Here is a 27,498-nt window from a genome sequence, read left to right on the forward strand (position 1 = left end):
TTACCTTTTCTTTAATTAAAATTCTTCTTTTAAGAATCTGATTGATTTTTCATTGTTCTTAAGATCCAAGGGTTTGGGTCTGTGTTCACCTGTACAAATTGGTGAGGATTCTTATCAAGCCTTCCCCACGAAAAGGGGTGCAGGGCTTGGGGGGATATTTTGGGGGAAAACATCTCCAAGTAGGCTCTTTCCCTGGTCTTTGTGTAAGATGCTTGGTGGTGGCAGCATACGGTTCAAGGATAAGGCAAAGTTTGTACTTGAGGAAGTTTTTAACCTAAGCTGGTAAAAATAAGCTTAGGGGGTCTTTCATGTAGGTCCCCACATCTGTACCCTAGAGTTCAGAGTGGGGAAGGAACCTTGACACCAGGGCTAGTTTAATTTAAGCAATACAAGTGACTACTTGAGATTTCATAATTGTAGGAAGTCTGTGGTCCAACACTGACTTGGGAACTCAGTAACCCCCCTGATTTCTCCTTCTGAAACCAAAAGAAGAGAAAACTTCACGGCAACTTGCAGGCTCTCAGAAAAACCATAAATCATACAGAGTCGACTAAAACTACTTAAACAATGCACACTGGCTGGACTTTTTCCAGTAATATGAGCTGTAAATAGTGCTATGCACAAGCAGCAACATCAACAATGACCAGTGAGCAAGGAGTGAGGGAAGGAAAGCATATGACTTCTGAGTAGGGCCTGTGCATGTGAAATACTTCCTGGTCATCATTACACAGCAGTTTTTTCCGAAGTCACTGAGCTTTTAGCAGTCACTGAGAGCCATGAGCTATGTAAGGAAACGTAGGCCCGCCCTCAGCATGTTGCTGTGACTAATGCTGCATACAAGCATCTCTCGCTGTTTGATCAAAAGTTGCTTTAACGCCAAAAATTCCACTACCTACTGCCCTCTCTTTTTCGCCCAGGTGACACAAAAGAGGCCCACTTTAATTCCAGAGAAACAAACACATATAGGAAATATTTCCGTCCATGTAATCATTTTTTATTTTCCATAATTAAAAAAAGAAAAACACCCTTTTATTTCTTAACATCTGTTTTCAATTTCCCCAAAGACAAAATGCATTTGCACTATGACACTAAGCATCTTCACCCAGACCTCAGGGTTCTTTTTTGCTTTATTGCTGCAAGTGCACGCCAAAGCACATCACCACAATTTTTACTTTGTACATTTTGAATGTATGTGTTTTGTATTTCTCTAATTTTTTTTTTATCTGTAGGTTTCTTGTGTTTTATTGTGTTTTCATTTATATAGATAAATATGAATACATAAAAACTGCCTTCCTCAGAAAATTTTAGTTGAAAAACGGCACGTCTTTAAACCAAAATATTCCAGGTGAAAACCAAAACTGTTCAGTATTTGAATTTTCTACCAACAAATTGAAATTTGCTGCGAAATCCTCGCTTTTTTTTATTATTATTATTTAATATACAAGTTTTAGTGCCCTTTGTGGATTTGGAGGCTTTCATCTCACTGGCCGTGATTCGGTTTTCAACACATCTCACACATTTTATTCCATTACCTCATTTAATTCTTGCCCCTTGGCATCCCTATTATTTCGGGGTAGGGGGACGTGCCTGCGCCCAGGTTAGCAATCGCAAGAGCAGCCTAGGGCATTGTGACCTGGTGTGCGGAGTTCCAGGGCCACTCAGATTTGGCCCTGCCGCCCCGCTGTCACAAGAGAGGGGCGGCTAGGCCAAATCTGAGCTACTAGCTCTGTGACCCCACCTCACCCTGCCAGGAGGGGGGAACTGGGGCAGGAGCAGCCACTGTGGGGTGAGGGCAGGCCAGGCTCACTCTCCTGCCCCCCCTCCCGTAGGGCCTCCCCGCTGCAATTTTTTGGAAGAGTGAGAGCCTCGCTTGCAGATTTGGCCCTGCCCAAAAAAACACTCGGTGCGGCCCCGCCCAAGGCAGGGAGTTGGCTGGCTTCGGCGCTGCCCTGTGTCGCTCCCAGGCCGAGGAAGGAGACCTCTCTCCTTTGGGGCCGAGGGGGTGACACCTGCTCTGCGGGGGAGCCAGTGTCCGCAGCCGCCCTCTCGCTGCGGGGCGGGAGACGCGGTGTGGGGATTCCTCAGGAGGATCCCCCCGCCTCAGCCGCCTGACAGCTCAGCGGAGACCCGCCGCCCAGCGAGCGGGAGGGAAGCGGGGGGTGAGGGGGGGCTAACTCGCGCCACTCAGCGCGCGCCCAGCTGAGGGGGAGGGAACGGACACCGGCGAACAGGAGCTCCGCTGCGTCAGCCGTTCGCGCACAACCGCCTCTTCTGGGAAAAGGAGGGGCGGGACGCGAACCGCGCGTGCGCACTGAGGCGGGGGGGGTTGGCCTCTATATAAGCAGGGGGCGGCCATGCCATCCCACATCGACGGGCCAAGTCTCAGTGAAGCAGTGTCTCGTGAGCGCAAGCCGGGTGACAAAGATGGTGAAGGCTGTGGAGAACCTGGTGAGCGGCTGTTAGTGGCGGGGCGCCCTTCACCAGTGTCTCGGGGGCGGGCAGGGCTGTGCGCCGCCCGCCCGCTGCGCTCTCCCTGCTGCCCAGAGCCGCTGGGGGCTCGGGGCGGTTCAGTGCTCGCGGGAACGCGCGCGGGCGCAGCCCCGCCTCGTGCCCGCGCCCTAGGGGGTGGGTGGCCCCTGCCGCTGAGGGGGGCGGCCGGGCCCGGGGCGGTTCTTCTCCCCCGCCTTGCCTCTGGGGCGGCGGTGTCCTCGGGGCCTGGGCCGCGTTGCACGGCCGCCCCCACCCCATTGCTGCGGGGGGGGGGCAGGGACTCTGCGCCAGGCCTCGGGGAGCTGCTCTCCTGAGGAGCCTCTGGCTGAGCCAGCGGCCGGTCTGCGCGGGGGAGGGGATCCATTACCCTCCCCCTTCCGGCGGGCCCCCTTGTCGCGTGGGTGTGGAATGTCCTCTTCCCCTCCCCCCCCCGGTTACTGGCCGTTCGAGCGGTCCCCTTGCATGGCGCTGCTGCTCCTAGCTGCCAGTCACGTTGGCCGGAGCGGCGGTCGGCTGCAGGGTGAACTGTAGGCCCCTGCAGCTCGGGTTGGCGCTGTCGGCGCACCGTCCAAGTGGGCGCTGCATGAAGTTCATTACAAACCACTTCAGCAGAAACTGATGTCGGGCACGCCCTGCGCTGTGAAAGTATAGCTCCTGACTTGCCACTGGCAGGGGTAGCGTTTTAGAGGCCTTGATGCATCCGATGAAGTGAGCTGTAGCGCACGAAAGCTTATGCTCAAATAAATTGGTTAGTCTCTAAGGTGCCACAAGTACTCCTTTTCTTTTGCAAATACAGACTAACACGGCTGTTACTCTGAAATCTTTCCTTACAATGTGTATGATAATCAAGGTGGGCCATTTCCAGCACAAATCCAGGGTTTAATAAGAACGTCTGGGGGGGGGGGGGAGTGTGGTTAGGAAAATAAGGGGAAATAGGTTACTTTGCATAATGACTTAGCCACTCCCAGTCTCTATTCAAGCCTAAGTTAACTGTATCCAATTTGCAAATGAATTCCAATTCAGCAGTCTCTCGCTGGAGTCTGGATTTGAAGTTTTTCTGTTGTAATATCGCAACTTTCATGTCTGTAATCACATGACCAGAGAGATTGAAGTGTTCTCTGACTAGTTTATGAATGTTATAATTCTTTTACGTAGAGACTGTCCAGTTTGACCAATGTACATGGCAGAGGGGCATTGCTGGCACATGATGGCATGTATCACGTTGGTAGATGTGCAGGTGAACGAGCCTCTGATAGTGTGGCTGATGTTATTAGGCCCTGTGATGGTGTCCCCTGAATAGATATGTGGGCACAGTTGGCAACGGACTTTGTTGCAAGGATAGGTTCCTGGGTTAGTGGTTCTGTTGTGTGGTATGTGGTTGCTGGTGAGTATTTGCTTCAGGTTGGGGGGGCTGTCTGTAGGCAAGGACTGGCCTGTCTCCCAGGATTTGTGAGAGTGCTGGGTCATCCTTCAGGATAGGTTGTAGATCCTTGATAATGCATTGGAGGGGTTTTAGTTGGGGACTGAAGGTGACGGCTAGTGGCGTTCTGTTATTTTCTTTGTTAGGCCTGTCCTGTAGTAGGTGACTTCTGGGAACTCTTCTGGCTCTCAGTCTGTTTCTTCACTTCCGCAGGTGGGTATTGTAGTTGTAAGAATGCTTGATAGAGATCTTGTAGGTGTTTTGTCTCTGTCTGAGGGGTTGGAGAAAATGCAGTTGTATCACAGAGCTTGGCTGTAGACAATGGATCATGTGATGTGGTCAGGGTGAAAGCTGGAGGCATGTAGGTAGGAATAATGGTCAGTAGGTTTCCGGTATAGGGTGGTGGTTATGTGACCATCGTTTATTAACACTGTAGTGTCCAGGAAGTGGATCTCTTGTGTGGACTGGACCAGGCTGAGGTTGATGGTGGGATGGAAATTTTTGAAATCAAGGTGGAATTCCTCAAGAGCTTCTTTTCCATGGGTCCAGATGATGATGTCATCAGTATAGCGCAAGTAGAGTAGGGGCGTTAGGGGACGAGAGCTGAGGAAGCGTTGTTCTAAGTCAGCCATAAAAATGTTGGCATACTGTGGGGCCATGCAGGTACCCATAGCAGTGCTGCTGATTTGAAGGTATATGTATATATATATATATATATATTTTTGTCTACACTGTAAAGGTGACTCTGATGAAGACAAGTTCGGTGTCATCTGTTGATTAGCTTGGCTGCTACTGTAGCAGTGTAACAATTATAGGAAGCATGCAGATTCCCTTCGGGGGGGGGGGGGGGACATTAGGTCAAGAATGGTTTGTGATCATCTGTGCAAGTAGTTTGCCCAGTACTTTGGGAAGTGGAATAAAAGGGGGACCCAATGTTGACAATAAACCAGGTCACCTTACTAGTGGACTTAAGTACTTGGCTTGTCACAAGATAGTGTTTCCAGAGAGCTAGCTATGTGTAGGCAAAGCTGCTGTGATTGTGTCCTCTTAGTTTAAAACTTAAGCTGTTAAATAAAAATTATTCTGGTATTGAATTGGGTCCTAGTTTCTTCATGTAACCGAAAACTGGGTTTCCCAAGGTAGTCTTCAGCATAAAACTGAAGCAGATCATACCCACTGGTTCCACCCTAGTGAATTCCATTGGCTTTATGGATGCAGTGAAGTAGAGAACATGACTAAATGTCTGAATCGCATGTCGGGGTAGTTATTGGTGGCCAGGTAGGTTAATGTGGTCTCTGAACCAGTATTTTAGTGCTCTGTTGCCTTATAGCTTCCCAGGTTATCTAAAGTGTAATGCTGGTTCCTTCAAAAACTGAATTGGTTTCTTTGATCCCTTAACATCAAGAATTGTTAAAATGGCACATCTTGTACATGGCCACAAATAGGAATAAATGAGTTTTATATTATACAATTTAATTATAATTAGTGTCACTGTATTTCTAAGGACTACAAATTCATGTGACATGGCTACCTTGAAATCCAGGCTGTAGCAACACAACTAAATCCAATTTGTACAGATGACCGTCTCTGCACTCTACAATACAGCAAATTGCATAGCAGAATTTCCTTGTGGATAATGTTCAGCCAACAGTAAAATGGTACATGTTCTGTTCGTCTCTCAGTTTTATCTGTAGCATACAAGTTGGGCTGCTTTTGTCAGCCATCTGGCTAAATTTCTGAATTATAATATACTAAAGGAACACAGCAGTCTTTTAAAATACCTTAAGGTGGCTTGATCTAGAGCTAAGCAAACCTAGTGAGCTTTTAATTGCATTCATTTAAATGTTGTGTGGGATTGTACCCTTTGAGTCTTGTGCTCAAATTTAAGCCAGATGGTTTAAGTGAAATTCAGGTAACGCCTCAGTCTTGGTACAAAATATAAATCTGCTTCCCAGACTCCTTGCAGTGGTGTTGGCTCAAAACTAGCCCACTTTCACAAATGTAGATGGTGTTTCACTAGAGGAGTCTCACAGCTCTAGCTATATCTGCTGCACATGTAAGCTGCTTAAATAGAAAGAGTGGTTCCATCCTTTGCTGAACTTATAGAAGACTTGGCTGTTGGTGCAGGAACATGAAGAAAATTGTTTTCCTGGTGGAGTCTAAATGATTGTGCAGTTTTTAACATACAACAGGAAAACAAACAAAAGGTAGGGCTTTGATAGTTATGGGCATAAGTCACCTGCTTTGCATCAAAACCTACTGCTTTGGTGGTATTTAAGGGTAAAAGTTCTAAAATGTAGGATGGAAGAACTGGACAGACTTGACTGATTGCAGTTAAAATGGCATTTTCAGAAACAGTTGACTGGAAACAAATGTTTGTATATAAGGAGAAGCTGTGTTTCTATCTGATTAGAATGATAACAAGTCTAATAAAAGAGACCCTCATGCATCAAACATACCAGAACACCAGCAGTCGGAAGCACCTGCTTCACTAGTTAGAGCAAGTATTTGATTAGAGCTCAGCACACTCTCTCCCTCCTTCACTCTTGCCTTACTTGCATGCCCAGTTTCTTTTTAATGTAAACTTAAAAAAAAAAAAATCTAGACTCAAGTATTTCTTTTGTTTGGCTTTGGGCCAGCTAGTACAACAAATCTGCTGCTACAACTTGGTGGGTAATTCCTACATGAGAACTTGTTCTATTGCTGAAAAAGTAATAAGGTTACTGTAATAGCTTTTGGGTTGGTGTGGGAGACCCTTTTTTGGACTCATGCTAGTGTATTAAAAATTCACTGATTCTAAAGAAAGTCTTGGTATGCAACACTGGCCATTAGGATTGAGCCACCAGAATATCCAGTCTGGAAACGGAGTATGACCTTCAAAAACAAGATTAGAGCACACTTGCAAAAATAAAACTTGGTGTTGAATCTCTTCTCTACAGGAAGAATTTAAGTCTGAATTGAAATCTGCTGGTGATAAGCTTGTAGTTGTTGACTTCTCAGCCAAATGGTGTGGACCATGCAACATTATCAAACCTTTTTATCATGTAAGTAACAATTCCAAACTCAATACTCTGCTAGTTTTTACAGCTGAGACTTGACTAGTGCAAGGATATCCTACTATAAAACTAGGTCACTATAGATGTCTGAACTGTCTTATGTTAGTTGATACTCATGGGGGAAGACTTGCGAGAAAACCTCAATTGTGATCTACGTGTGACTAACCAAAACAATGATATTTCTAACATTGTCCAAACAATTCTTCACCACTCTCTTTAAAGCATTCTCCCTCCAAAAGAGTGAAATGCTCTTCACCACTTATTGTGGGGATCATAACAAACTGACAAGGTCAAGAAAATTGAAATAAAATTCATAGTCTCTGGTGCCATAAAAGACAGCCTTGTCAAATGATTTTGAAGTCTAAATCTCAAATAACATTCTAACAATCAAAATGACAGAATAGGCTGAAGTGATATTAACACTTATGACCCAAACTAGAAAAGTAAAGAACTGTAACCCTGCATGCTAACTCTGAATAGCCATCAGTGAAAACTAATCATGATTCATTAGTGTAAAATGTGGCTGTAAACTATTACAAATGTGTAGCTGGGAAATTGTACTAATATCCTGGTACAGTAGATCCTCAGAGTTATGAACACTTCCAGAATGGAGGTTGTTCATAATCTGATCAAAACATTATGGTGGTTCTTTTAAAAGTTTAAAAAAGAACATTTACTTAATACAGCATTGAAACTTTACTATGCAGAAGAAAAATGCTGCTTTCCCTTTTTTAGTAGCTTAACATCGTACGGTACTGTTTGCTTTTTTGTGTCTGCTGCTGCCTGATAGCATACTTCTGGTTCCAAATGAGGTGCTTGACTGGTCAGTTTGTAACTGAGGCTTTACTGTATCTGCTTACTTTATCAAGAGTAAACCTTTTTGATGAATGAACATACTTCACCTGTGACTCTCCAAAGTCTCAGCTCTATTAAAACTTTGTTCTAATTCTCTTGAGGAATTGAGTCAAACTTCCACAAATCATCAATTTTCTTCAGTCAAAAGAGAAACATTACAATCTTTAAAGCTATTAAAAAGGAATACATGTTTGAGATTCATTTCAAGGAAGAGAGTGCATGTATCACTCTGTAAATCTTACTCTTCAGCTGACTTGCAACTTGCTTAATGGTTTTAAAACTTAGGCACATGCAAATATAATCATCCTAGAGACAAATCTGTCACATGACCTTGTGGTTGAGGGAAATGCCCTAATTTCCTAATAAAAGATCTCAGTAAAAAGCATTTGAAACTAAAACGTACTGCTAAAAATCTTAATGACTTCTATTGTACATGTAAGTGAACTCTTGATGCTCCAGCTAGTGACATCATTGCTCTATGGCAAATGAAACTTTTTTACTTTTTAGTAAAAGATACTAACTGGTAAGACTTGTTTTTCCCCAAATGAGGCTCTTATAGAAGACTATCCTAGAGCACTCTTAAACAAGGTTTATGTGAAATAAAAACTGCAATTTTAACAATTTTTTTTGTTTTAAAACTTTAGAGTCTTTGTGAGAGGTTCCCAGACATAGTGTTTCTTGAGGTTGATGTGGATGATGCTCAGGTAAGGTCCTCAAACAGTATTACTTGTTGGTGCACTGTGGCAGAATTGGCAGTAAAGGTTAACTTTGCCATACAATCTAATACTGGGAAACCTTGTCTCCTAAAACTTGAGGTGGACTTTGCTCTCAAAATGGGTCAGTCCCTGCAACAGTAGTTACCTAGAGCAAGAAACTAGGGATTAATTGTTATTTCTAAAGGGGGTATTTTAGTCCCCCTGTTGGAGAAATGTTGAATTACTATCATGTACTTTAATTCCTAGCAAACACTAATTGACAAGAGATCGGTCTGATTGCTAAAGTGATCTTGATCCTGTACTCCTTGCATATCCAAAGCTCCTGTTGTCCTCAGTGTATGTGAATAACAAACTTGATAAACATTCAGACTAGACTAAAATATCAATTTTAAAGTCTCAATGTTAATAGGGAGATTTCTCTAATATTTGGAATCAAGCCATATTAAAGTGTAAACTTGAGTTCGTTTTCAGTTCTTCTAATGAAGCTGAGATCCTTTCAGGAGACTTCTTATGTTCCTAAAAGCTCATGGTTTCAGGGTTTCAGCTGGCTATAACAGTCAGTTAGGGATTCTCTTGCACTCTTACACCTCCTCTATTGTATTCTGGGTTTTTAATATCCTTCCTCTGAAGCATTGGGGTGACCATTGCTGCAGATGAGACATTAGATGGTGAGGGACAGGGCTCTGAGGTGGTATCACTGTGCAGTCTCTGGTGCCTGGCTAGCTGGTTCTTGCTCACATGCTTAGGGTGTAACTGATTGCCATGTGTGGAGTTGGGAAGGAATTTTCCACCAGGTCAAATTAGCTGTGACCCGGATGGGATGGGAGGGGAAGGGGGTTGTTTTCCTTTGCAGCATGTGGATGCAGGTCAGTTGCCAGAATTACCTGGGTATATTGCACAGTCACTGCCATGCTATTGTGGGGGCCTTGGGCACAGGTGCACCTTGATCCTTGCTTTTGTTGCTTGTGGCACATAAGTCTAGTCTCTTGTGGGTTGTAATACTTCGGTCAAATTTCAGTTGTTGGGTGTATTGTGCAGGGGATGGCCTACAACATACAGGAGGTCAGACAAGGTGATCTGATAATCCCTTTTGGCCTTTAATTCTGATAACTGCTCAAAGCTTCCACTTGGCCCTTATATAAGTGATACAACATTTGTTGCCTTCTGAAGTACTTACGCTGTAGGCTTGTCTGTGTATTGGAAGTATTGCTAGCTTGCCCGCAGATCTTGTTTAGAACCTGCGGTAATCTTGCACTCAGCTCCCATAGTTTCCTAATATTATAGAGGGGAAAACTACCTACTTATGTATTTCCTTTCACAGTAGGAGCACAGGATGACATCTTGAATAGCATAGGCACTGCTCTCTGCAGGGGGTGTAGCTGATCTAAATTTCACTCCCCCTCTCTTTCCCCTTCTCCTCCTCCCCAAATCTTTCAGTTAGATAACCTAAACAACCTTTGATTAGATATCTGATCTCTTACAGCTGATGCATCTCACCTGAAGCTATTCTGTGCTAGTGATAAAATCTTCTTGAGTGGTGATAAACAGCAGGAATGCTACTCATTGCTTAAAAGTACTTGTCCTTTTGTAATGAATGACAAATACTTCTAATTGGAATATCTTCATGAGCCTTTCTGATACAGGTTCAGAACAGGTTGGAACAGGTGGAAGTAACATCAGACTGCAAACCTGGCTGACTAGTAGAGGCTTGTTTAACAAACTCATTAGGCAGACATTCAGCTGTAAAATTACCTTACAAATAAGGCATGATATGGAAGAAAGTTAGCTTTCTCTAGTATTGTGCTACTTTCTGCAGGAGTAGTCTGTCTTGTTTCTGTCTAAACAAATCCAGCAAAGAGGATGAAACCGCTGCTAGTTGTAAATCCAAAACAGGAAGACTATAGTATATTCACATAACTGACTGGTCTTAAACTGACCAGAGTAGCAAATAATTACTTGGTTTCCTTTCATTTTCTGTAATCTGTTAACTAACCAGAAATTAGATTTGTATGTTTAATTTGCCAAGCTAAAATTGCAGTGAAACTTTTTTTTTTTAGGACATTGCTTCAGAGTGTTCAGTCAAGTGCATGCCAACATTCCAATTTTACAAGCAGGGCAAAAAGGTAGGTTTTCAACATTCTTAGTGAAACGGTGTATAGGGGTGGGGAGGATGCTGAAACAGTAAATATGAATTAAAATAACTACATGTATGGGGTCAGAAAAAACATGCTAATGAGATTTAACTCAGAGCTGCTGGAGGTTTTATTCTAGGGAAAAATAGGACACTGGGGCAAGTGACCCCACACAATAGTTAGCCAATTCCTGACTCTGGAGAAGTGGCACCTTGTGAAGATCTCTCAATAGCTTGCATCTCAGTTTACCTCCTGAGCAATATAGTTCACTTACACTCTCTCACTTAGAGCACAGTTGGCTTTAGAGTAGCCTCAGAAACAAGGAAGTTCATATTGGCACCCAAAGAGCAGGATAATGCCTAGCCTACAGCAATAGGTCACTAATGTTAGAAACTACTTCTAAATGATCTAACTGCATGTAGCAAGTTCTGGCAACACTCTAGGTTTGTATTCCATGTAAATCCTAATGTGAAGTTATGACCCAGACTTTGAGCTTCTCTCTTCAGAACCTAATATGTCTGAAACCTGCTTTATGCACCTATCCCAGCTGAAGGCCATCTGGACTTAATTTTAATTACTAGTCCTATCTTTTTGGACCCATAGCTAAATTCATTGCTTGTTTCAAAAAACAAGCAAACTAATCTATTTATATAGATGTGTTTATTCTTCAGCTATATAGAAAGGCTAAAGTAACAAATTCAATACTTCTGCACAATAACAAAATTGTAATTTCTGTAAATTATGGCAGAGCTGATGCTTAAGTCTAAACTCCAGGCGCTATAATAAAGAGAACTTGGGCAAGACTTCTCATGCTTTCTCTCAACCTAGAGGTGAGCTTCTGGTTGGAATATCTGATTTAGTAACCTCATTTGGCTGGCTGTTCTCCAAAAGCACTTAGTTATGAAATAATTGGATGGATGGCTGTGCTCTGATATAAAACAGGTCCTTCATACTGACTGACATCTTCATTGTGGGCTAGTGTATAACCAGACTTGCAGGCACATTGCTCAAATTTCCTTCATTTTAGGAAGGGTGTTCCGGGGGTGGGAGCTGTGGCTTTCAAAAACTAAATTTGCCCATCAGAAAATATGCCTCAAATGTTAGGTGGATTGAGTAGGTGGTTACTATGTCCAGTGTAGACAAGATTCTTATCTTCTAGAATCTCTAGTAACTTTGTCTTTAAAACTAAATATATCCTTTTGTTGCTGAGTTTGTGCCTTGTTCACAAATCTAACTCAGCTGGAGAACATGTTTTCAAAGTGTTACTTATCTAAAGTTAATTCATCTGGATGTGAAGTGGTGTCAACCCCTTAGTGCAGTAGGTGAAAAGACATGGTCTTGCATCCAGAGTTTAACTGAATAGTTTGACTTCTTGTGGATAATATGCAAGATTTTGGTAAGAAAAGTTTAATTCTATACAACTTAATATTTTGAGAGCCAAGATTGGCCTGGGATGTGTAGCTGGTTCATATGAAATCTGTAAAACTGTGTGTGTAAGACTGGAGAATATATTAGGGTCTGGCCCAAAGTGTGTAAAATACTTTGGGATGCAGAGCTGCAGAATACAAAATCTGGAAAGCAAAACAATACTTCAGACCTCCAGTGCTGGCCACCTATTATAGTATGGGACTAAAATTGCCAATATCTTTCCAAGGATTATAAAACTGTTTGGGCTAAAATCACTGTTTTTAAATGGCTATACTTAAAACAAATTCTTGTTACAGGTGCACGAATTCTCTGGGGCAAACAAAGTGACGCTGGAAGAAAGTATTACCAAGCTACGCTGATCGAACACTGAACAGTTAATGTTGACTGTTTACATATAGCCTGTAACTTTTTCTACTTATGGAAACTAATCAAGGTAGCTAAATATGTATCCAAAAATTGTCACTTCAGACTGTAAATGAGTACAATAAAATGTAAATTCTTCACTTACAGAGACTGCTGTCCAGTGTGTGAAACTAGGCAGCTTGCATAATATATAGCTGTATTGCTTCTGGGGATGGATGGCTAGGTGGTAATGTGGTGGTCTACTGGATCAAATGCTAGATATTAAGTTAATCCCTCTGAAGTACTCCCCTAAAACTAGATGGCTATTCTCACTAGTATTGACCTGCTTTGTATAGCAGGAGATCGCTAATTTCCAGCAATCTGTCCTGTTTGAACAAAGTTTTCAGTGCAAATAGTTCACCATAACTCATCTTAATCCAAAAAGCATGTTTTTTGCAGTAATAGCTGATTTGTACCATGTAATGTATCCATCTTACTCTGCTCAGGTTTGGAGGTGCCAGCACACTATGTTGTCATGCTAATGTCTGGCGAGAGGTACCAAAACTAGTTTTAATGGCTTTAGAAGGTCACTATGTTAGAAAAACATTCCTAGGATTCCATATTCAAGATGCCTCGCTTGCCTGGCTCAGAAGTAATATAGTGAGAACTATTTGCTGCTAAAACTTGAAACGAGGGTGGGGAAGAGGGGTCCAAAACAACCTTAGCAAGGTTGGTATGTGTTATCTGCTGTCAATTGGCTTCATTGTCTAGATGACTTCAGGTTGAAGCTTTTTTCAATTTCTAAGTCCACAAAAAGCTCTTTGGTGCCGTTTTGTCACAAGATCCAGGGTCTGGTCTATTCCCCACCTGTAACCAGTCCCCTGGGAGTGCCCAAGGACCCACACCATTCCACAGGGGGCAGGCCCCTGGTCTCTATGACTGAATGAGGTCTTGGGGCACTAGCAATACCTGTCTTTAGTTCCCTGTGACAAATCTAGACAGACTTGTACAGTACAAGGCTCCTGCAGCCCTTTAGGGCACAATGCACTGAGTATTTGCATCTGCCTTCCAGAGTTAAGTGTCGATTGTTAGTCATTGGGTTTTGCCTTGTTTCTTTGATTCTCAGTTGATATGGGTTGGTTTCACCAAGTTCTTTACTGACCCATTGGTGACACTAACACCTCATGTCTCACTCCAAGAGCAGTGTTAACCTTTTGCTCCTCTTGGGTAGCAATCAAAAGCACAAAGGGAAAGTGAGGCAGACACAAGCTTCATAAATGACAGAAGATTCCTGCTGTCACACTGCTGAACTCAGCTGACTAGAGCTGGGAACTTAGTGTGACATCTTGTGTATGTATTCATCACACAGCAACCTTACAATAAGTTTAGTGGCTAGGAGGTTTTATTGCATGGATCATCAAACTTAATAGTTTAGTACTGCATTCCCTAGCACAAATCAGCATAGGTAGAATTTACAGATCAAGTTTAAAAAAAAAAAAAAAAAAAACTTACTACAATAGGTCAGCCTTGACAGGTTTTGCAAGTGTTTTTTTTTTTTTTTAAGATGTGTCCTGGTCTCCCATTCTTCAGCAAGAAGGCTGAGCTGTATTTGTGGGAGTGGGCCAGGGCTTGCTTTCAGCCAGAACTACTTGCTATCTCTTCATCAAGAGCAGTGGAGCTGCAGGCTGTAATTCCCATTGACTATCAAAGTTGTGCTTGAGTCTTTTTTCCTAGGTAACTCTTAGGCTCTCAAGCCTGTGTTCCTTGGCAATAGGTTAGTCAACTGCCCTAACCTTCAGGCTGTTTGTGAAGTTAAGATAGTTGTACTGCACTGACAACTGGAAGGCTAAAGATGTATTCTTTATACCACATGATAGTTAAGAATCTAGCAGGGATGTTTGCTATTGCCTTAGTGTCAGGCATAGGACACTTCAGGTTTTCTCTTTATAAGATGTTGACTTTGGACTCCATTGGGCTTCCTGGAGCCTCCCAATCTGTCTTGGCAATAGGGGCTGTTGCCTAATTTTAAGGTGCATTAGCTGCTGTAGCACTTAATACATTCAGTATTCATTTATCTGATAGTCAGAGCTAATATAATAAGCCCCCACTTGGATGACGTGAGCATGCTGTGTGAACCTTTTAGTTGCCAGGTGAAAGGCATCAGGCAGTCTGTTTACACCTTATTCATTTTTAGGGGCTCTGACCTCCCTGTTGTCTCCATAGAGTTTGCTGTTTCTATGTGCACCTCCAGATGGGGAGCTCTGATGTTATTCAAGGTACTTACTACTACAAGCTCTCCATCTTAGGCTATATTCAATATCTTTGAGTTGAGCACTTTTGTCTATCTGGACCTCACTTACCTCTTCCACAACACAAGAGATCGTCTTTAGGCACTCAGCTCACAGGAGGTAAAGGCATGTGACCACTAAGTTCCTGCAGAATTTCCTAGATGTGGATACATACTTGTCCTTATTTTAACTCAAACAGCTCTTCATATTCACTAGGAGTTGTCCTCAAATTGGTATGGTGGGTGTGGTCTGAGGGAAGGAGGTGGTGTGTAAAACAGATTAAATTACAAAATTGGTAGATGTCAGTCTTTCCCAAATTAATCTGGAATGCATAGCTGATCAGTCAGGTTATTTATGCACAAAAACAGTCATAAATATTGCCACTCCATGTAGTCAGTTTCTTGTCAAGATAAGAACCATTTTCTTTATCAATAAGATTATAACACTAGTTGAATATTTGACCATTTAATGGGTGATCTTTCTTTGCATGACAATACAGTATTAGAACAGCTCTAAACTATTTCATCAGATTACTCCTGGGCTATATGTTGCTGTGACTCTAACAAGCATGTTATTAGCTACAGAATAAAATCTACATTTTAAGGAGATCTAGTACAAATCTAGTTAAATAACTGTTTAGCAGATAGTATTTAAAAGACTGCAGTTGACTTTTCTGCTCTCTGCATGGACCTTAGTTCACATCAGGCTGTCAAGCAGCTCGGTTAAGGTTACCTGCGTTTTTAAAAAAGGTCAGATCCTCAGTATAAAGCCATATAGCGGCACTGACAGTTTACCTGGCTGGCTTTTTTCAAAATGCCCATGAAATTAGTAGAGTAGTGCACTCTTGTAAGCCTCAAAATCACATTATCACTGCTTTAATCAGTCCTCATTGATACAAGTGGATTAATTGCATAACTGCAGGAGCAACAATTTGTAGCATTGTATTTAAGGAAGCCGGTTGGAGACTTGTCTAATTTGAACATAACTTTTAATGGGCTAAAGTATCTAGTGAATTATGGCTGAGCATTTGGTGACAAGATAGACAAGCTATTTATTGGTATGGCTTTCCTAATGGAATGAACCACATGCCCTTTACACTTTTACTACTGCTTTTCCAAGGTTTTCTCCCTTTAACATTCCCATGAAAGCTGCTGGCATTTTTTCAAATCCTTCAGTAACATGTTCTTCACACTTAATTTTCCCCTGTGCAAAGAGAGACAATTTTTACTCAACTTATACTGTGCAGGTGGTCTAAACTAGCTAGATCCCTTCAACTCATAATTCCTAGCAGCTGATGTGAACTGTGGTAGCTCTGAAATCAGTGGAACTGTACCTGTTTACATCAGCTAAAGAGCTCACCTTTTGAGAGTAAACAGTAATGTCTGTAGTGAAGTTTTCGGGGTGTGTGGTTTTTTTTTTTTTTTTTTGTGACCTCTCACCATTAAATACTGCTCAGCAAAAGTGATTTAAACATGGTTGCTGCTTTTGGTGGCCCATCTACCATTGTTCCTCTGATGCCAAATTCCCTGTGGATCACTTACTTCTGCAGAGACTAAGTCTTCAGGTGTGGAGCATTAGAACTCCAGAAACAAGATTTCTCTTCCTCCCCTAGTAAGTGCAGTATTGCCAACCCCAAGTGTTCAAAAGCTGTAATAGGCCCCACAACAACTTTGTGGTTCTTTGATGCTTAGTGTTGTCTTTAGGGCTAATTTTCAAGCTTTTCTCTGCAACCAAACTGAGGTAGTTAAAAAAAAAAAATTCACAAAAATTGGCCATGCTGTTAGTGGAGGGGAAAGGAATAGAGCAAGTACTTCAAATATTTGCCAGGCGGCAAAAAAGGCAAAGTTGAAAAGTAGTTGGACTAGTTTTGAAATGGGTCTTGTTAAGAGACTTGCATTTATGTTTAGGGATATCTTTGGCCCCCTTCTTACTCATCGGCTGACTGACCTTACAGTAGAGATGAGCTGAGTTTGGTACCTTGCCCCTTCATTTTTGGCCAAGCATAGTTTTGGCTGCTGCATGTGCTCTTCCTCTTTTCTGTATTGTGTTCAGCATGGTTTGACTCTGACTCTCCCCCTACACACAACCCCTGCTTGAGGGACATGTTGGGTATGGAAGAGCAGCATATGACAGCAGACTTGGCTCTTGTTAGTGTAGTCTTTTGTAAAGAAGGAAATAGCAGCATGAGTTCACATACTGTAGTCTGAGAAACTGTCCATCTCTTACCTCAACAACCCATCTTAACAGTATCTTCAGGGCCTCCTCACGCTTGTGATTCCACCGAGAGACAAGAAATCCTTCCATGTAAAGCTCATTGAAGATCATTGGAATCTGAACATAAGGTCCTGTTGGAAATGGTAATAGACAAAAGAGCAGTAATATTACTTGATTTAAAACCAAACCAATGTGCAGTAAGGAGAAGCTGAGATGCTGGTAAAGCCAAGCTAGTCAGTGTGTCATCAGCCCAAGGCTGTACTCATTGACCAGATTGGGCCCTGCACAAAATGGTGATACTGGTGGTGCAGACCACCTCTCCCCATAGGCCAGTGGTTAGAGCACTGACCAAGGAACCTGGAATGTCAGGCATTTAATATTTATTCTCTCCTTACCCCTCCCCCCCCAGCTCCCATTGATTTCAATTGAGTTGACAGTACTTAATATCAATGCAAATCCCACCATAAAAGTAAAACCATCTAAAGCCCTAGGGAAAGAACTCTTCCATCTAGATGGCTGAACTGTGTAATCAGCTTTGCTACAGAAATAGCATGCATCAGGCTGTTTTACCATTGCTGTTTAATTTAAAACATTAAATACCACCCTAAAGATGATAAAGTTGGAATTCTTGAAACAACCCAGCTCATTCTCTACTGCCCTCTAGTGGTGTGCAAGAGTGATTGTTGTAAAGTCTCATTTAAGTCACATCTACCAACTATCACCAGGTCTGTTAGTGAGTTCTCTGGTTGTACTCTGTAAGGGATTCCTTTCTTGCTGCTATTTTAGATGAGAGGTCCAGTCACTGCTTTTGCTGAAAATTAGTAATTTGCACTTCTTGGACAGTTTATTTCTATGGTGGTTGCCAATCACTACTCTCTTCCCCATTCTTGTTAAACCAATGTTCATTTCCCCCACATCTTGGTAGATGGACAATGAGATTTAACTATCTGGAACTATTTAATGTTAAATATCAGATCAGTTATTATTGAAGTGAGGAGTTCTCCCATTTGAGGGATATCTCCATCCCCTGCCATATTCATTCCTATTTACTCAGATGCAGCTTTGACTACAATGAGCCTTGCTGTTTCTGTGAAGCTTTACCATTCCATGGTGGGAAAGGACCATGAACTAAAGAGTTTGTTTTGTTTTAATTCTGGGCAAATACTTTTTTTTTTTTTGGGGGGGGGGGGCACAGAATACAAGATTGATTAACTTTGTCCTAAAAATACAGCATTGGGGATGAATTTGCTTGACAAAATATATATTTTAATTGAGGGTTTGTTTCACATTGAAGCAACATAAAAACCATTAAAAGAATTCAAAGAGGAAAGTTTATTTTTTCACCATAAAAACTGACCAAAAGCTTCATACCTTTCTGGGGCACTGTGTCATTGTATCCAGAGATGGCTCCGCACACAGCAATCCGCCCAAATTTCTTCATTTGATTCAGAACAATACTTGAAAACTCTCCACCCACCTAAAGTAGTCAGAACATAGATAAAGTGACAGATAAAACCCATACTGATCATTGGGGACTGAACTTGTCACCATTTAAGCATGTAAATAACTTCTCATGTGAGTTATCCCATTGAGCAGTGCAGATCTAATGGGGGGGGTTAGTTGCTAGAGTTAGTTACTCATAAGCTTAAGTGCTTGTAAGAGCAGGCCCTTATTTGGAAGTGTTTGACTCAGAAGCACTGCTCTGCGCCCATCTCTGCTATATGTTATGTCACAGTTCCATAATATCAAGACTGAGGGTCAGGGTCATCTTGGCATGCAGTTTCCTATTTAGATAGCATTTTAAAAATACATAAGAGGACACAGTGCCTGCCCTGAAATGTTCATCTAAATTAGATGAAGGACCAGGAAGAGATTGAATTTGAGAGCAGCAAGATGAACGCCTTGGATCTAATTTAATATCAACCTGGAAAGGTGAGTGAGGTTAAACAGATAGAGGCATGGTATGAGAGAGGAGGTGGATGGGTAGCAGGTAAAGTCTAACTAGAAGCAGAGTTTTTAGAAAGGGCGTGGGGGGGGGAAGCAGCTGATCTAGGGCAAATGTGAAAAGGGGAGTGGACAAGAAGAAGGCTTTGATGGAGGTATAAGGAGCTGGCAGAGTGCAGGTACAAAGGGGCTCAGAAGACTAAGTGCTAAGAGGTAAACTGGGCAGGATCTTGAAAGTAGCACCAAAATACCAAGCAAGAATTTCTGCTTACAGTATTTATATTTACAGTATATCCCATTAGGACTCCAGCACTGGAATGATCAGATCTTCCAAATGGCCTGCCTGGTGCAGGAGTGCTAATTATTTAAACCATTAGACAAATGGTAGTAAGCTACTGTTCCACAGCTTTCTCATAGGAGTCTGTGCAAGAAGTATTTTGTAACATCCTCTCCTCAGCTTGACAAAGCTTCACTAGCGACATGCTTTTTCCATTTGCTTGGCAAAATATTGAATATTTTTCTGTTTCTAAATGGAGATGTTTTCATTTGTGCACCAGCTGTGCTGATGTCAGCCCACTTCAGGATTTACAGCCTTTTCCCAGCTCCATAGCCAAGCTATTTCCAGAGGTCATGCCCTGAGCATTTTAGGAGAGTTAACACTGCGTTTCTTTCATCCTGACCACCCTCCCCACATATATTCTCAGCTGTTGACTTTCATTCAAACAATATGTCCATAGGGCAGCTACTTTCCAAATGCTCACCCAACATCTGCAGGGCACCGGAGACACTGTTGACTGGGATTTAAAGGTATGGTGTGAGATCATGTCAGATGGGAGCCTAGGCTTTACCTTAACCAGTTTGGATCTACTAAAGAACAACTTGCCTTGACTAGAGCTTTTGAAAGTGTTATTACATTGAGCGAAATCAGTCTAGCTCATGCAGTCTAACAACACGCCTAATTGAGGCAAAGGCTGAACAGCTAGAATCTGCTAGAACTGAAACATGGTTGATGTAGTCAAGGTACTGATGGCTATTTTCCCAACCTGCCACCCAATAGGTGTGTCCGGGGCTCTGTCACACCTAGGTGGACAGGTCCTCCACTGCTGAAAGTCAGTGGAGTGCCACCGAATGGAATGCATCAACACCAATTTACCATCGCTCAGGGTGACTTTAAGTGTCTTCCATGATGAAGCCACACCTTATTATGAATAAGGGCGTATGCTTGTCAAGAAAACCTGTGAAGATAAAAGGTTTTTTTTTTTTAAATCTGTAATTATTGACATTTGGGGACTTTTCCATGTTGCTGGAAGGGAGGGGTGGGGGATGCATTGTGATGGTAACCATTTTCCCTGAAAACGTTGAGGGCTGCCAAATCAGGGCAGGAAGGACCATTAAGTGAGCAAGAACTCATCATCAGGGCCAATGGTTTGCCAGGGATTTCTTGACTGCTTTGATCTTTCTGGGGAAAAGTCAGAGCCGCTCGCTGGCTTAAGGATCGCTGTGTTGTGCTGCTTTTCCCACTGCCTTTGCAGAGGCTGAAGGGAGAAAGCTGTGGTGGTGAAGAGAGTCATGCTGTCCTTCCTGAGCCAGCAGGCAGGTGAAGGAGTTGTTTTAAACTATTAGTTATGCTTTTAGTTTTATACAGTTTCTATAGTAAAACTAGGGCCATTTTGATTATGAGCCAGTATTGTCTATTTTGCTTTTTTAAATTCATTGTAGCTTGTCCTATTAGTATTTTATATGCTAGTGCTACATATTAGATCATTGTGCTAGGTACCGTACAGACCTAGAGAGACTGTCCCTGCCCCCAAAACCTTACAATCTAAACAGAGAGCCAAAGAGCAGAATAAAAGTGCTGTTATCCCCATTGTATAGATGGAGAACTGAGGCACAAAGAGATCAAGTAATTTGCCCATTGTCACACCTAGATCTAAACCTAAATCTACCAAGTCACAGTCAAGTGGCTTAAATACATGACCAGCCTTCCACTCTCCGAACCCCTCAGACCTGCCACTGACACACCACCTTAGATTAATTTTACATATAACCAAAGTACAACTTTCCTCTCCCTATCCCCCAAACAGCGAAAGCAAGAACAATTGTGCAAATCAACTCCCTGTTTCAGCGTTATTCCTCCTTTCCAATGCTCCTGAACTGGAACTTCAGAATTTCATGAAAACACAGGCCAGCAGTTTTTGCTAGCAAATAGGAATTTGAAAGGGAAAACTGAAACAGAGCGTGAGCCCTTACATTCTCTAATGGGGCTATTTCTCACAGCATGAGGCCACAACATTCCAAGTGCACATGCACGTCAGAAAGATGTGGACTTTTGCAACAAGCTGCACTCTTGCCAATCCTAGTTTGAACTCACGTTATCAAAGTAGCAGTCGTAGCCATCGGGTGAGGCCTTTCTCAGTGCTTCTTCCAAGGATCCTACAGTCTTATAATTAAAGGCTTCATCAAAGCCAATCTGTTTCAGATAAGCAACCTTTTTATCTGAGCCGGCACAGCCAACCACTTTGCAACCCTGGAGGAAAAGAAAATACATCTTAACTCACAGGTGGTTTCAGCATAAAATACAAGATACAAATGAGATGCTACATGCCACCAGACAGTAGAGCCTGCAACTCACCTTTGCCTTCCCCTGCCCTGCACAGCTTTGGAATGCTGCAGGCTCCCTACATCCCCAGCTCCCACTGCCTTGAGTTGCCCTGTGAAAGCTGATCTCCCCTGCTTCTCTTTGCCCTGCACAGAAAGTAGCCATCAGGCAACATGGGACTTTGAACTGCTACACTAACGTATTTTATAGATGTTCCGTTAGCCTCTGTGCTTTAGCTACAGGGATCCAAAAAGGGAAGATTGTCATTTTCAAGGATCCATCACTGAATGGGTTAAATTTATGACATATGACACAAACCACTTAAGTCACATTTCAGACCATTTCTCTTTGTGTTAATGACAGAGAGAAAAATGTTTCTAGAAGTGTGTACACTCTTCCCTTTTCCCCCCCAACATTTTAATCTCCTGTAAGGCAGGGGTTCTCAAACTTTTTCTTTGAGTGCCGCCACCCCTCCCCCCCACCCTCGCCCATGCTATAAAAACTCCAGGGCCCACCTGTGCCACAACTGTTTTTCTGCATATAAAAGCCAGGGCCAGTGTTATGGGTTAGCAAGCAGGGCAATTGCTCAGGGCCCCATAACACAGGGCCCCACAAAACTAAGTTTTTTAGGCTTTGGCTTCAGCCTCAGGTGGCGGGGCCCCAAGCTTCAGCCCTGCATGGTGGGACTATGGCTTTCTGCCCTGGGCACCAGTAAGCCTAATACTGGCCCTGGTTGGCTGCCCCCTATAACCTGCTTGTGGCCTTCCCAGGGGACCCCAAGCCCCTGATTGAGAACTACTGCTGTAAGGTACAAATATTGTATGTTGTTGACAGGTGAAGACTGGCTTGTGGTGTAGTGACAATGGAGCGATCCTCTACAGCTAAACACACGCTATGGGGTAGGGGCCGACTGCCAACTCAGGAGCAGCTAGGGCCACTGACAAGGAATGCATGAGGAAAGCACGTGCTGGATCACTGGCTCCGGAGAGTGCTGGTTGCAAGGTTTGCAGCAGCTGAATGATAAGTGCAGGCAGGAATTGGTCATGGCATATTTTATTTATTCCCTGGGGCAAGTCTGCTCTAAGAGACAGTGTCCCCCTTCCTCCTAAGCACTCAAATCCCTCCACTCCTCTCCTCAGTCTCTGGCGTTCATATGAACAATTCAAGCCACTCACTCCGATTTTAGCAATCTGCCCCACCACTGAACCCACAGCGCCAGCTGCTGCAGTAACCAGCACCGTGTCTCCTGCTCTAATCTTGCAGATCTCAAATAGGCCGAAGTATGCAGTGAGGCTGAAAGAGGAAGGAAATGATCAGTGGAGATTGGTGGAGATATTACAAACACAAAGTTGGATCATGCTTCATGTAGCTGCCCAGGGGAGGGGATATCTCATCCCATTAAAGAGTCTTTTTCCTCGTTCTATATGAAGTACTAGGAATTATTTATAATGTGTACAAAATCCATTCAAGCTATTTGAATGTGGAAAGCTACACATCTTGCCCATTTTTAAAATAAATGTTAAGAAGCTTCTGTTCTGCACAGATCACAAATAGCAAGCTGAAAGCTTTCCATGGGGCTTGTCCTTCTACAAATATAGAGGTAAGAAAAGAAGCAAGTTAGGAGGAACTAGGCAACAAAAAGCATGAGTGGAATGGAATTTCTTCTGTATTTAGGGCAGGGTCACCATGAACAGTAGGTCTGTTCAATAGGTACAGATGTGCTTTTGATGCTGCTATTTGACTGTAGAATTCTACAGCTGCATATGTTTTCATCTTTGTGCAAACTCTGGAAATACAGAGAAATCAGCGGAGCAAGATCAGTATTTTATGAACCCTGGCTAGTTACTACTGAAATCAAAAGGAGTCCCTTCCATCAACTCTAATGTCTGTTGGACTGGGCCCTTGGCCTGCTTTTTAATTCCAGCCAGGGGTGAAAGTAACTTAAAGGATTTACTGGTACGCCGGAGTTCTCAGCAGGGAGTGGGTCCTCAACCGGAAGAAGTGGGCCCTTTAGCGCCCCAGGCCCTTTAAATCAAGATTTAAAAGGGCCCCGGGCTCCAGCTGCGGTAGTGGTGGCTGGGAGCCCCGGGCCCTTTAAATCACCCCTGGAGCTACCAGCTGCAGAGGCGGCTGGTGGCTCGGGGGCCATTTAAAGGGCCTGGGGCTCCGGCCGCTGCTACCACCCCGGGCCCTTTAAATCTCCACCGGCTCTGGCAGCGGGGCTCTGGTGGCAATTTAACGGACCCGGGGCTCCAGCCTCTGCTGGGAGCCTCAGGCACTTCAAATTGCCGCCTGGGGAAGCCGGTCTGGTACGGTGTACCAGCTCTTGCCGGTACACCGTACTGGGGCATACCAGCTTACTTTCACCTCTGATTCCAGCACAATACTCTGGCCCCATCACCATAGGGCCAAGAAGCAACTGTGCAGGCTCCAAGTAGGGGAAAAAGAGGCTCCAAATAGAGATATAGAGCTATAAGCCTCCCACCCACAGGATGGGTCAAAATTCAGTCCCTCTTCAGAGGCAAGAGCCTCTCAGAGCATGTGGGGCATGGTAGAGCCTGCACACAGATGGCTGGAAATCTCAATGCAGCAAAGTTTGGTTAGTCTTTATATAGCATGAGCTATGACTTACCCTGGCATGCCAATTGTCCCAAGAGCCAAAGATCTGGGAATCTTTTCCGGCCAAGGAGGAAACAGCTGTAGATCTTTCCCATCAGAGATGAAGTGAGTTTTCCAGCCTGAATTAGCCACAACATAGGTCCCTACTGGGTAGGTGGGATTCTTGCTTTCCACAACTCTGAGAAGACAAACGAAAGCCACACTTCACAAACAGCTCCTTCTCCCTAGCTTTACTAAATATTTACATAGGGCTAACACATGGGGTTATGTGAGGGTTAGGAGGAAATGCTCCCTCTAGGCAGATGAACACAAAACTAGCTACACTGCATATTTCCTGCACCTTTTTCTGAAACAGCTGGTACATGGCCATAGGAATTACCACACTGGATCAGACCTATGCGCCTAATATATGTTAGGGAGGATCCCAAGCCAAAACCCTGATTGAAACACCAGTTCAGTTTGAATCCTGAGTTGATCCCTGCAGCTGGGCCAGAAGGCGAGAGGAAGGTTGGGGAAATGGTATATCATAGGGCAGAGGAGAAGAGGCAGTTCCTTATTCAGTAAACCAGGTCCCTTTTCAAAGGCTGAAGACATTTCACCTTCTAAAGGCTGCTCCTCTTTTAGGACAGGAAGGGCTCTTTAAGAACAGCTTGAAAACTGTATTGGCTTGGGACCCTAATAATGAAGATATTCAAACAAAAACAACAAAATTCAGCAGAAGTTGCACACAATCCTTTGGCACCAGACGCTGCAAATTCCTCAGCTCATTTCAAATGAAGTGTTACAACTATGGATGGTACCTGACCTCTCGCTCAGAAGATTAGGACTTAAATTTCCTCCCAACCTCTGGTTTCCCACACAGGACCACAAAGAAGTCTGATGATGATGGAGACAGTATAGCATTCCTTGGCAATGGTGAAGTCACCATACACCTTATCAGCAAAAGGTGGCTGAAGAGTATTCTCAGCTGGAATTGCTGACTGTACCGTTCCTGGGTGAACAATTACACAGCACGTCCTACATACAAGAGGGCACTTCAGGATATGCCCACTTGTGCAATGTTAGCCTTTCCTGCCCTGTCTTGTAAGAACTCCCTTCAGTGGCATTGCTCATGTGAGAAACACAAGTAAGGGTTGTTTCAAGGCCTCCGAACAAACTCTTAAGTAGGACTAGAAGGCAGTACAGCTTCACAGGGTGTACTTGCTTTCTGACAGGTTACAGACTAATAAAGAAAGCAGCTGCCAGGAAATATGGGGCCACCCAGAGAAGTACTGCCTAAAAGGTGTAGCCAGTTGCGATTCGTAATGAAAAATGTTTGATACGCCAAGCAACCAAACTTAGCCAAATTTACTGTCTAAAAACAAAAACAGCACAACACAAAAAGGAGATATACGTACCCTCCTTCCCGGACGCAATTCTTATCTCACAGCATGTCTTCCTTACACAGAAGGCGTGCCTCAATGATACACCCCCAAAACCACTCATATTTATATCATGGCTGATTACAAGTTAAAAAGCACCCTATACATCATCTAAGATCTAACCCACCAGTTCCTTAACTACTTTTTCCGCACCTTTCTCTCTCTCTTTTGGATAGCACATTCCAAACAAGTTGGACATAGAGGTACATCCCAACCTCTGCTTGGACACATCATTTCTGTATCTTGTCTTTGACAGCTTTCCTAATGCCAATTTGCTGACTTCAGATTCGCAAAGTGTTGTGGGATACTTAACATGCGGGAACAGAATCGTGGGGAGACCATAAGGCATACCTTCTCAACATAACTTCTGAACATAACTTCTCAACACTTTATGTATATAATGTATATTATATTAGTATCGTGCACATAATACCTATTAATGTGCTGCATTGGCTAACAGAAACTAATATAGGCTGCATGCAATCATCTCTGAAAAGTGATGTTGAACCTTCTCTAGTGCTTTGAGTCTCTTGCATGGAAAGATGATAGTGAGTTAGGAAAAAAGAAATCAAGCAACTAACGAAGACCTTACCTAGCCACTTGACTGCCTATCATGATGTCTCCCTCTTTCATGATTCTCCCACTATAAGGTCTGAAACACACAAAATGGAGATAGAGCCTTAATTAAGTGCAAAATAGTCACAACAGATTATTGTCCATTGTCTGATTAAGACACAGTGCACCGAGGGTCTCACTGCCGACTCTGCCAGATATCTGCAGAGAGATAGAGAGTTACGTTCTCAATTTAACAAAAATAAAATATGGTTCCTAGCCAACCACCCATGAGTGGAGATGCCCCTTGATCAACTACCGTGCTAGGATAATTTATTACAAAATGCTCGTCCCCTGCCATTACGAGGTTACAGTTACAATTAGAGAACCCGGCTAGTACCTTCAAGATGAGGCACGGGTCAGGGACTCAGAAGAACTGGGTTTAATTCCTGGCTCTACCACAGACTTCCTTTGTAACTTTAATCTCTCTGTGCCTCAGTTCCCCATCTATAAAATGGAGATAACACTTCCATTCTCATGCCCCTTGTCTGTCTATTTAGACTAAACTCTTCGGGGCAGGGAGTGTCTCTTGCTGAGTGTATGCACAGCACCTAGCACGGTGGAAGCCACTAGGTTCTGTTGGAATATAAATAGTAATAATAATAATAATAATAATAATAATTAGGACTTGCAGCATAGATGAACAGAACTGCGTTTCACCTGAGTTTCCGAACGGTCCATTAAAATTTAGTAAAGCCCAGTGACATTCTATGGCCATAGTATAGTTATTGCACAGTTCAGTCCGGTCTACTCTGCATGACTGAACTGCGCTTTAGCCTTATGTTGTGGAAGTGGGGAGGATACTGTGTTGTAACTAGGGCCACCAATATGGTAGTTGCTACAGTGTCAAAGGGACTTTGGTGAAGCCACAGGTGGGGCTTCGGTGTTTGTATAGGGCAGGCAGCCCCTGAGAAGACCGCGGAAAGCCAGAGGCTCTAAATAAGCACTGATATTTTAGGATTCAAGTAGCAATTCAAAGTAGTAAACTAAAAAGGAAGAAAGAAAAGAGTACCTCATGTAAGGATCAACACTGAGAAACACAGCTTCAAACAGCACATCTGCAATAAAAAGGATTAGCAATTACATTAGGACCTACAGTAAATAAATATCAAATGTTACAAGACAGTGCACTGACCTATCACTAGAGTGCTCTGGATTCCCTTTGCAGAGCTACTAAGCTAAAGTGACAGAGATCAAATCAAGTTTCTAGGCTTTGTCTAAGTTACTGCTACACTGTTAGCAGAGAAGGCAAACAGACATAGCTTTCTGTTTTGTTTTTGAGACTGTTGTGGAAGGAAGGTTTTTGGGACACACCTTTTCTTCTTAGCCTGTCTTCCTTTCTAGTACCCCAGGGATAGGCAA

The 27,498-nt window shown here is 43.1% G+C and overlaps 2 protein-coding genes across 2 annotated transcripts in view; one reads left to right on the forward strand and one right to left on the reverse strand.

The window, feature by feature from the left end:
- Positions 1-2,304: 2,304 nt before the first annotated feature.
- Positions 2,305-12,604, forward strand: LOC141987071 (thioredoxin-like). The gene is made up of 5 exons (XM_074952112.1): positions 2,305-2,448; positions 6,850-6,954; positions 8,466-8,525; positions 10,595-10,660; positions 12,394-12,604. The coding sequence occupies exons 1-5, from the start codon at positions 2,425-2,427 to the stop codon at positions 12,454-12,456; spliced, it is 318 nt and encodes a 105-aa protein (XP_074808213.1). The 5' UTR covers positions 2,305-2,424; the 3' UTR covers positions 12,457-12,604.
- Positions 12,605-15,191: 2,587 nt separating this feature from the next.
- Positions 15,192-27,498, reverse strand: part of PTGR1 (prostaglandin reductase 1) — a 29,431-nt gene continuing 17,124 nt past the window's right edge. Inside the window, exons 3-10 of the mRNA XM_074952113.1 lie at positions 27,149-27,194; positions 26,117-26,176; positions 24,117-24,281; positions 22,660-22,777; positions 21,257-21,412; positions 18,313-18,418; positions 16,954-17,072; positions 15,192-15,930 (exon numbers count right to left, since the gene is read on the reverse strand). Of these exons, the coding sequence (XP_074808214.1) occupies positions 15,820-15,930; positions 16,954-17,072; positions 18,313-18,418; positions 21,257-21,412; positions 22,660-22,777; positions 24,117-24,281; positions 26,117-26,176; positions 27,149-27,194 (881 nt within the window). The 3' untranslated portion in view covers positions 15,192-15,819. The remainder of the gene's footprint in view (positions 15,931-16,953; positions 17,073-18,312; positions 18,419-21,256; positions 21,413-22,659; positions 22,778-24,116; positions 24,282-26,116; positions 26,177-27,148; positions 27,195-27,498) is intronic.

The sequence above is a fragment of the Natator depressus genome, chromosome 5 (genome assembly GCF_965152275.1).
Source record: "Natator depressus isolate rNatDep1 chromosome 5, rNatDep2.hap1, whole genome shotgun sequence".
In the NCBI taxonomy this organism is placed as follows: Eukaryota; Metazoa; Chordata; order Testudines; family Cheloniidae; genus Natator; species Natator depressus.

Coding starts and splice junctions, on each gene's coding strand:
- LOC141987071 (XM_074952112.1), top strand. CDS start 2,425: ATGGTGAAGGCTGTGGAGAACCTG. Junction 8,526..10,594: donor TTGATGTGGATGATGCTCAG/GTAAGGTCCTCA, acceptor TTTTTTTTTTAG/GACATTGCTTCAGAGTGTTC. Junction 10,661..12,393: donor TTTACAAGCAGGGCAAAAAG/GTAGGTTTTCAA, acceptor TTCTTGTTACAG/GTGCACGAATTCTCTGGGGC.